Below are 11378 nucleotides of genomic sequence, written 5' to 3' on the forward strand. Positions count from 1 at the left end.
ACCCCTCATGATTTTCCTATAAATAGCATGACTTCTCTTAGTGGATAGACGATAAATAGCCTCTCATGAAGCACAAGCCTTTCATTAGGTTATTGGTATTACAAGAAAGCTATGTCTAAGGTCTACCTATGTGTATAAGATCAATTGTGGGTTTCTCATTTTTTGAATCTCATGCTTGTTCCGGGAGCATTCTAGTTCAAGTGCGTGCGAGGGAGCACTCAAGAACGTCTAGGGAGTGCCCTACATGCCCCAAGTTCCCTGTGGGTATGCCCACAAAGAATCAAAGGTGTCTAGGGCACTCTCGAACGTCCCACGAGCATTAAGTGCCAAAGAAAATAAAAAATACAACATTTTTTACACATTAAAAAGTGCAAAAAAACACCCACAGGGAACCCAAGGCATCCAGGGCACTCCTGAACATCCCGCAGGTATTAACCGCCAAAATAAAATAAAAAAACACTTTTAAACATTAAAAAGTGCAGAAAAAACCCTAAAATGACCCCTTATGCCTAATTTCACCTATTTGAAACATCATTTTTCTCTCATAACACATTCTTCAGCCATTTCTTTCTCGTTTTTGCATTTTGAAGGGTAAGTGGTTTCTACAAAGGAGATAGATCAATGAGTGTCAAAGGAGCAAAGATAACTTGCACAAAGGAGATCTAATCATCTAAGGAAAGCATTTTAAATTTTTAACTAATTGTTTAGCCTTTTAACAAAAAAAATCAAGTTTTTGATGATTTTTTTTAGTTTTGATGAGTTTTTTGAAGTTTTTTTTTCAGAAAAAAAAAGAAACAAGTTTCACTATTTGTTATAATGTTTTTTGGTGTTCGTTTTGAACTTTCCTTTGTTTATACATATTGTAGGGTTGCATTTATTTTATTATTTTTTAATTTAAAATATTGTGATTTCTTATAACAGCGAAAATTAAATTGCAAGAATGACCAATAGTTCAAGTTCAATGGGTATTGATGCAAACAAACAGAAAAATTAAAATTGATAGAGTATCTCTTTTATGGAAATATACTACAATGCTTGAACAACTTCTAGGAGGTAGGGCATTCATTTGGAATTGTAAGGAGTGTGAAGTCCAATTTAAGAGCTCATATAGTCAAGTAAAAAATCACTTTTATGCAATAAGTGGTAAAGGGATTAGAGTATGTTAAGGGCCAACTGGGAAGGGATTGTCGAACGAAAAAACTATGGCATAAATTAGAGAACAAGAAGAAGATGATGTTGTGACTAAAAGAGAAAAAATAATATCTAATCCTTTAGCAAAGAAAAAATCAATGAATATACCTACAAGTTCAGTAATGGTATCCCAACATCCTTTCTTGGAGACACCCTCTATCCAAACAAAAGATCCCACTCCTTCCCACAAAAGAGGCCCATTGGACAAGGCATTTCAAAATGAAGCAAGAGACATTGAAGAGGAAATAGTTGCATGTTGCATTTACACCAATGGTCTTCCTTTCAACTTGGTGGGACCACCATATTGGTGGAAAATGGAGGCAGCAATCAATAGTCCACCTTCTGGTTTCATAGGCTCTAGGTATGAAAAGGTGCACACCACCTTATTGACAAGAGAGAAATAAATAATAGAGACATCACTCAAACCAATTGGGGATTCTTGGATTGAAACAGAGTGTATTATTTTTGATGGATGGAAAGATTGCAAAAACCGACCTTTAATAAATGTTGTTGCAATGTCCCCCAAAGGGGCAATGTTTTTTAAGGCAGTTGATTGTGAGGGACAAATCAAGGATGCAGAATTCATTTCTAAAATTCTCATTGAGTCCATACAGATGGTGGGTCCTGAAAAATGTTGTCCAAATCATTGTAGACCATGCGAGAAATTGCAGGGCTACAGGTGCTTTGGTTGAGGAAAGGTATGAACACATTTTTTGGACACCATGCACCATACACTCCCTTAATTGGTGATGCAAGCAATTGGCACTCAAATAGAATAGGTGAAAGCTATATACCAAGAGGATGAGGAGATCCAAATGTTTGTTACAAACCACCATATGTCACAAGGCATTTTCAAGACTTTTTTGAATTTGATATTGTTTAAGGTAAATTTAATTTAATTATTTAATTTATTTTTTAATAAGTCTATAATATTTTATATGTGTCATTAACATACTTTTTACATGATCCTTCGTTGCTGAGACAAGATTTACATCAAACACGATCGTTTCTAGACTTGTGAAGGTGCAAGAGGCATTGGGTGTAATGGTTATTAGCAACCAATGGAGTATTTGGAAGCAATCAAATTCAAAGAGAGCCTAGCAAGTCAAGTCAATGATCCTGGATGATGATTGGTAGGCTCGTGTGGAATGTCTTGAATTTCACCAGGCCTATCATGAGTATGATTAGGTATGCTAATACAAATTGGCCATGTTTGGGGGGAAATCGATGATGGCATTGACTCTCCGTGATAGAAAAAATAAAGGTCATAATAGCACAAAAAGATAATGACCCCAAAAAAACATTTTTCCAAAGTGTGGAAAAAACCACTCATCATCACTGGAACAAAGTGAACATACCATTGCACCTCCTTGCATATGCATTATCTCCCAAAAACTATAGTTCACAAATACTAGCTTTGCCAAGAACTCCATCATATAGAGATAGTCAAGTTGGAAATGGGTACAAGCAAACATTCAAAAGACTCTTCTTAGATTCAAAAGTGGTGGCAAATGTTAAGAAAGAGTTTGGCTTGTTCATCTCAAGACAAGATCATAGTATTTCTCCTCTTCAACACCAATACACTGTAGATGCTCGTACATGGTGGTACCTCCATGTGCAGATTGTTTGTTCCTCCAGCCTCTTGCAATCAAAATTCTATCACAAGTATTTTTTCTTTTTTAACATTTGTATTATAGACTTTAGTACTTAACATTCTTTAATTTATTTTGCATTTTTTATTTTTAAGTTGTGTTGGTTTTCTCTCCAATTTCAATAGGTTGCAAGCTCTTCTGTTGAACGGAATTGGAGTACATACTCCTTTATCTGCTCAATGAAGCGTTACCGGTTGGCTGCAAAAAAAAGTAGAAGGCTTGGTTTATGTCCATTCCAATTTGCGTCTTCTATCACATAAGCAAGAACACTACAAGGAAGGGTCAACGAAGCACTGGGACATAACCCTTGAGTGTATCAACTTGGATGCACCTATTACAGAGCTTGCTAGAGTCATTATAGATAATGATGAGGAGACACTTACACATGATACACCTAGTGGGAGTGGCAATGCATTTAGATGTTGAACTTGAACCAAATGATGACCTTCATCTAGATCCTTTCGATGATAGATGAAGATTGAAGACAATTATTATTTTTTATTGTATTTATTTCAATTTTGTAATTGTAATGATTTTCATTTGAATTGTGACCCTAGACATATATGATATATATTATATGGCACATATGACATAATATTGAAATTCTAAACTATCTATTGGCATTTAATATTTATCTTTATCACTAACATTTTGGCATTTGGCATTGATCAATGATGAAGTATCATACTTATATATACATACATATATATGCATACATATATATATATATATACCAAGAAAAAAATTGCTGCATCGGCATACCCATATCTCATACCCGTACCCAATCCTGTACCACAACCGGCAACTTAGTGTATAAGAATTAAAAACATGAGAGTTCTGGTTATATAATAAAAGTTAAAACAGTACAATTGTATCCCAAAACATCTTGTGTGTACTTCTTGATTTGTAATTTTATCTTGTGCCTTGCCATATTCTTTGACTCAAAGAGCACCAAATTAAGGTTATATATACCAACTGCCAAAAAGCAGACTGAAAAAAATATATTATTTTCCTGAGATAAAAGTAGTAAGTAGAGTTACTCTCATAATTGTATTTGTGTCCAAAATCAAAACAAACCTTGACTTTCAATAGGGGACCCTTGCAATTTAGGAAAGCAGCCTGACATCTCAAATCCTCAAGTAATTTCTGCCCCTCGATTTGTGCTGAAACCCTACAATAATATGTGTTTAAATATAATGACATACGGTACCATTAGTGGTGTCAGATGGGTGAAAATTCAAAAGAAGAAAAACGAGCAGAAGTCTTCAATGAGCAATTGAACAGCTAAGCAACCACAAGTAGTAATGGAGGGTACTTGTGCCCATAAGGAAAGTAGCAAGGGAAAATCCCAAAGATAAGAAAAGCATCAAAGTAGATGCACTTATGGTGAGAGAGGATCAGGAATGTTCTACTTATGCAGTAGTAAGGGAGTGAACAAGTGAAAATAAGCTACACAAATCAAGGGATGATGTTGACAGAAGCTTGCAGCACCAAGGAAGAAAAGTTAAACGAATTGCCAGGGAAGTACATAAGCAATAGATTCCAAAAACATTTCTTTTAAGTCTCCTTCAGATCAATCTGTTTTGGTAAATTCTGTCCATAAAAGATTCTTAATGTGCCTTGCCTCTCCAAGATAGGAAAAAAGTTAGTCTTCAAACTAGGTGTAATGCATGAACAGAGGTCTTTTGCTTTGAGAGAGGCCAATCTTAATCCCCAACAATTAAACAAACACAGAGCATGCAGTCATCGCAAGAATTCCATCCAGTTGACAAATGCATTTGAAGCGTTGGGAAACTCTGTCTTGTTAATCATTATACAAAATAATGACTTGGAATGTATGAGGTGCATTGGACATCAACAAAAATAATGTGCTTTTTGTGAGAGAGTCATACAAACCTGATGTAATATATTCAGAAACCAAATGCCACGGGTTTTAGATTGTAAGTATTTATGGAATTCATCTGGGGTCACTCAGGGTGGTCAATTGATCATGTGCAAAGAAAATAAAAAATCTCTTCATAGCAGCACCCACTAGCTAACTGCCAACACCATTGCTAAAAGGAAAATAATGATCCCAGGCATCTCTAGCATAAATCTTTTGCAGCTGACCAGACTCTTGGCCTTTTGCAATCTATGCTCACTCAATAAAGGAAAGAATAGAATTATGGGAATAAAATTGCCTATAATCTTGCCCTAGAAGAATGGAGGTCAACATGGTGGAATACGATAAAGATAGAAGGGATTCTTCTAAGTTCTATAAATTTGTTTGGAATGTAAAGACAGGTGTAGAACCAGCATAGAAAATCTCTACAAATGCTTCAGTCAAATGGAAAAATGTATATAGAGAAAGAATAAATTGGTTTACTTGGACAAAGAAGCAGCAAGGGATTCTAAAATTCTTGCCAGGCTCAATAGATTCCAAGGATACTTTGATAAATTCATTGCTTTAGTTCTTCAAATAAAGTCTTGAAGTTTTTAGAAATCAACTCCTGACTGTACTGTATATACAACCTGTCTGAATTTATTTGCTCAGCTAGATAAATCCAAAATTTTATCAATTCTTGATTATTATATATTAAAATTTATTTGCTCTGCTAGATAAATTTAAAACTTTATTCAAGCTGTAAATTCCATATCTAGCTTCCAAAGATTGTAGCGAGCTTTTGCAGCAGTATAGCAGCTTATACTCAAATCCTAAATTAAGAAGTGGATTATATGGCAAGAAGTAGCAAAATTCAACTTTTTGGGACTTACCATAAATGCATAGCTACCTGAAAAATTTACACAGACAATTGTTATTCATCTATAGCATTAGAAACATATTCCTGTCACAATGAAACGTCTGTGGATGTCTCCAGACATTAGGAAACTCAAGGTGCCCTTTCCTAGAATTTTATAGGTCTCCCAAAAGCACCCCTAAAAAATATGGAAGCTTCCTCTAGAAGATTCTTAATTTTTTCATATAAATTGCATTGTTTTTCCCTCAAGTGCTAGTAACAGGTTGACAAGAGTCAACTGAAATAAATAAAAAGAATGTTAAGGCATCTGTTTTTTCAACTTTTGCTAGAAAACATAAAATATTCTTTTTAGAAGAAACTTACTAATCAAATCCCAAATTGGTGTTATATAATAGTTTTATGCATAGGCATTAATAAATATTTTAAATTTGATGCCTTCATATTTAAAAGATAAAAAATAGGCTAGAAAAGTTTATCATTCATAGTCTCGACATTGGAGGCTTCTTCCTCTGCTGCCACTGTAGGTTACACCTCTCTGCATAATAAGAGAAAAAAATAAGATGCCTTGTGATGTCAATCTGCGCAGAAGCTCTATTGATTAATTGAAATAGGAGTGGGATACATTATAGTAGCAGGAACTTCCCTAGAGACCCCTGTCCAAGCAGGGTTCTGGACAAACACAGAACACCTGTCCAGGTACATCCCAAGTTCTTCTATTATGTGGAGTTAATTATCAATACTATTTTGTTATATTTTTTATTCATACTATACATATAAAATTGACATTATGGTTAATTAAGTTTATATACCCAAGGTACCAAAAAAATCAGGGAATCTCAGCACATGTACCAGTATCTTGGTATATGGGCTGACCTACATTTATATGACCAAGGCTTACTTCCTTCTGCTGTCTAAATGAAGCCTGAGTTCATTTGACAGATTTCGTGTTTCTGTTAAATAATGATGATGAAATTTATTAGACTGAATTGGACTAGATATTTGTAAATAAGTTCTACTTTTTCATGCTAGTTAAAATAATAAGTAAAATCAATTTTGTTGGATTGACTGCCTGTTTTTGTCAGGTAATTGTGATGACATGTATGTACCTGAACTTGACTTACATATGACCAAAGCCTCCTTTTTACTGCTAGTTTAATTATGCTCAAACTTGTTTGATTAATTTTTTGTGTCTTTCAAGCAATTCTGATGGCTTAAATGGGGCTGAAATTGACAAAAACATGTGCCATTTATACTTGTTTTAATGACCTAATTTATAGATATTTTCATATTTCAAGTTATCAGGGTAATGAAGGTAATAGCTTGTGCTAATAAACTATAGTCTATATATTTAACATAAATGTACAAAAAATCTTAACTTTGTAAGTGTTGACTCCAAGTAACCCCATTACATATCTCTTGTTATTGAATATAAAAAGTCTTCATCCAAGTCCCCATACCAATACCCAAGATGTCGCATGTCTCCAAACAGCAATGGTCAAATGATCCAAAGAGACTAATACAAAAGAGAGAACTTCTAATGTGGATGACCCCAGAAAGATCTCTCAAGAGTACAATTCTAAGAAATGTTCTAACCCTCTACTTCAACTGCAGAAAAGATTGTTCTCTAAAGAGGAATTGATGAAAGAGGAGTGAGAATCAGAACAAAAATGATTTGGATTTTAACCAGGGGATTAATCTTCTAAGCAGTTTTTTACTTCTCATTTCTCACAAATATAAAGAAACAAATTGCATTAATTTCCACAAATGGGCCAAAGTAAATCATTGAGTCTCCAGGGTGGAGCAAATTACAACAGCCAATTGGGACTGCAAAAAGTGCTCCAACAACTACGAATTAAAATCTACCAACACACTAGACACAAACCTCGGAAGCAAAAGAACCCCAAAATAGAAAGATAAACCCTAGATACATCAATATTTACAATGCCATAGAATAATAAAATACTGCCATGAAAGAAATATCATGTGCTTTGAGTGAGATAGCAAGAGTAAGAAAGAGGGAAGGGAGTAGGGGCCAAGGCTTTGATTGGAATCAGAGTCGGGAGCAGACGAGGGACCAGCATCAGGAAGATCCTGAGAAAATCAAAGCAGGTTTCCAAAATCCCTTTCCCACAATCTTTACCACTCTAAGTCTAAACTTAATCAAGCTGAAATTTCTACTGGAGATATATTATATTACAGTTCCATAGCAAAGAGCTTGAAAGCTCACTATCCTTTGAGGAATATGAGTTCCTATTTAAGAAATGAAGGATTAATTTGGATCTTTCCAAAAAATGAATGTGTCTTAGCCACGTAGTCCTTGGCAGCACAGCCTAATGTATGGATTATTAAAATAATTCCTAAAAGCTTTAATAGTATTATAATTCACTTGATAGGAGGATGGCATCCAAATACTCTTCTGAATATTGACTGTTAAAAGTATCATTAAAGTTCTAAATAGCAAGCTAAAAAGATGGTTATGATTGTAAAGGCTATTCAAAAAGGCTTGTTGAGAAAAGAATCTTATTTCTACATGCCAAGCTAATGAATCAACCAAGAAATCAAGGGAGAGCCTTTTCTCAAGGCATTTTGATAAAGCTTATGATAGGCCTAAGTAGGATTTTATTTGAGCTATGCTGCAAGTTAAGATCTGCTGTGAATAGCCTATTTAGCATTTACTGACATCTCTATCAAGGTTCTAGTAAATTTTCATTGTACTTTGTTCAGCTCAAGGGATCTGCCCATCCAGAATCCCCATTAGCACCTCTGTTCTATTTATTAGTTGTTGAAACATTAGACTGCTTAATACTGGCTAGCAAAGTTCAAAATCAGTTCAGGGGAACTAGTTTACTATGGTTAACTTTTACCACAATGAGTGACTGCATAAGAATTAAGAAACAATGAAAATGGTAAAATGATAGGAAATAGAATTTGGCAGGTTTCTACAAGAATCTGTTTCAAAAAAATTGACCTAAAAGCTGAGACATCATATATACAATTATCATGGATCATGATGATACATGCATGTATAAATGATATAAATTTATTCCAAAGTTGCCAGAAACGGCTTTAAAAAGCCTGTCAATTGCCCAAAAAGGCCTGCTGAAATGCAAATGTTCCAAACCATGTGAGGAAACGCGTTCCTTGAGCAAGAACACAACAAAAGAACCCACAAAATGAGTAACTAAAATGGGAATAAATTTCTTTCCATGAAAAACAGTAACAGAAACCCAAAGTTGTAATTGTCACTAGAAACTTTGACTCTCTCTTCAAAAGTTAATATAAAAACAATATCCACAATGGGAAGTTTGAAGGTGTCTTTTTATAGATTCAGGTGCCAATATTAGCCAAAAAAAACTACTTTCTAGATCAATAGTTTCAAAGCTATTCCAAGCTAGAATAAATATAACTCAAAGTAGATTGAAATGGAGATACAGTATGATAACCTAGGATTCAACTTGAAATCACTTTCTCCGCCAACAATACATGGCAGTGGGGTATACCACGATTGACGATAAAATCCAAAAATGTCTTCTGGAAATGCACATTATTCTTCTTGCCGGTTCCTTGTGACACATATAATCACAAGCTGGAAAAACTCCTTTGGAATTACCTTTGGACGATTGTAGTAGAGTTCACAACAGGGGATGATTAGCCCTGGTCTCATGGGATATTTGTGCATAAGATGTAAAACAAGGAGGCTTGAGGATTGTTGATGTGACGAGGCAGGGACTATTAGTAAAATGAATTGTTAGAGGCTTAGAGCTATTAAAGACATTAAATTCCTACAGTCCATATTGAATTTAGAAAGCTTCTGGATTTGACTGCGCAAATGGTTTTCCATCAACATTTCAGATCATACTCTATTACTAATAATTTAGTTTGTCAGCTTTAAGAGTATTAGTTGCTGTCAAAAAAGAATGTTGCTCTTATTAAGGACCCTTCGACTATTATACAGATAATTTGCAGTACTTCTGATTTCAAAATCAAAGGAATTCCGAAATGAATTTTGAGATCTTCGCAAGGTTTCATCTTCTATAGAAACTTTCAAGGCTTCAGAAATATATGGGATTTGGATGGTAGAAAATGCTAGAAATAGCTGTTTGAACTTTGAACCGAATGTTGTTGCCTTGAATGTTAATTTTTTTATTGTAAACAGAGAACCAGTTGCTCTCAGATGATATTCAGTCCCTTCGTTTACCCTTGATTGGAGACAAGGGTGAATAGATATTCGGTACCCTTTGTTTTCGATTGGTGACAGAGGAGCATAAATAAGCAGTCTCCTTCACTAAAATTGATAGGAGAACAAGGGTGGATGGACAATCAGTCTCGTCCTTTACTTTCGATCCGAGTACAAGGGTAGATCGATAATCAGTCTCCTTTACTTTCGATTGGAGTACAAGCGTAGATGTATAACCGATCTCCTCCTTTACTTTCGATTGGAGTAGTACAAGGGTGGATGGATAACCGCTCTCCTACCATCTTTTTGGTTGAAGAACAAGTGGTCCATTTGTATCAGGTGCAGGAATGATCGTCTTCATTAGCTTAGTGCCAAGGTCAGCCAAATTTGCTCAGGGCGCAAGCCCGGCCTTATCTGCTATGCCCTACATCCTAGTAATGGAACCTATGATAGACTCAGCAATATCCACCAGTTGGACTTCACTCCATTCTCTGTGACTCCCCATCTAATTTATTTTACATGCCTAAATGATTTTGTTTCACCAAGGTATCTCGGGGTAGATTAATTCAAATTGTGAGAGTCAGTTCTAGTTTTGCTATCATGATTTTCTTTTCGACGTTGGCTACCTCTTAAAGAAAGAAGTTAAGAGCATATAATAGATGAAGGCAAACTTGAGTACCTTAGGAAGACAATCTTCATAATAGAGAGCAAAGAGCGCAGGAAATATTTTCTTTTTGGCAAGGTCTCCTGAAGCTCCCACCACAGTGATACTCACAGTGGGATCCACCCCCTTCTGAATCAAATCTCCGGCACCAGCTTCCTCCACTGGTGTCAAAGGGGGGCCCGTGGGAATAGGCACAGCCGTAGATAACTTCTGTTTCTCTGCCTTTGTGGGTGTTGCAACAGTAACAGCTGAAGCCAAACCTGTGCAAATCAACTAACTCATAGTCATATGGGTACCCAAAACAGAGACAGAGGTGGCTAACAGAAAAGGGTATAGTAAGAATTACCATCCTGCATTGGCACTGCTCTAAGAATCTGCCCATTTGAGGAATTGCCCTGAAGTTTTTTAGCATTAAGAGATTCTATGAATCTAAAAGACAAGACCTTCTGTAATGATTTCTTCCTAAGGCTTAGTTTGGTGGATAACTGAGCTGATGATGGAAAGCATGGAGATTTTACTATGCAGGTCTCCATTGCCCACAGCGCAGATATAAACAATATCAATATGAGCAAAGAAATGGAGAACTATACTGTTTGCGCATTGTAGGATTGAAACAAGAGGATGTTCAGAAACAAAACGAGGTTTGTAAGCATTGTAAATATCGACCCCTACCGATGGTGTGGAATAAGGACAAAGGCGTAAGATGCCAACTGAGTTAGTTTGAATAATAAAAGCAAACGGCTTGTTCTCGTGCTTATGTTGACTTCCCCATTTTTCCACGAGCTTTTTTATGGTTTCCGTTAAATACAAGGTAACAACGTCATTAGTTAGGTTTTTAATATCATGTATTTTCAATGGAAGGGTCCAATCCTTTTGCCATCCTAATAGGTGGTTTTGAAGAGTGAATTTTATTTTGTTGATCGTCTTTAGTATGATGTTTTAATGACTTTTGTTTG

General features: G+C 35.5%; 1 protein-coding gene across 1 annotated transcript in view; it reads right to left on the reverse strand.

The window, feature by feature from the left end:
• LOC131037024 (glucose-6-phosphate 1-dehydrogenase, chloroplastic) overlaps positions 1 to 11125 on the reverse strand; it is an 87140-nt gene extending 76015 nt beyond the window's left edge. The window contains exons 1-2 of the mRNA XM_057969060.2: positions 10769 to 11125; positions 10438 to 10682 (exon numbers count right to left, since the gene is read on the reverse strand). Of these exons, the coding sequence (XP_057825043.1) occupies positions 10438 to 10682; positions 10769 to 10955 (432 nt within the window). The 5' untranslated portion in view covers positions 10956 to 11125. The remainder of the gene's footprint in view (positions 1 to 10437; positions 10683 to 10768) is intronic.
• Between the last annotated feature and the right edge of the window lie 253 nt (positions 11126 to 11378).

This window comes from Cryptomeria japonica, chromosome 8 (assembly GCF_030272615.1).
Source record: "Cryptomeria japonica chromosome 8, Sugi_1.0, whole genome shotgun sequence".
Classification (NCBI taxonomy): Eukaryota; Viridiplantae; Streptophyta; class Pinopsida; order Cupressales; family Cupressaceae; genus Cryptomeria; species Cryptomeria japonica.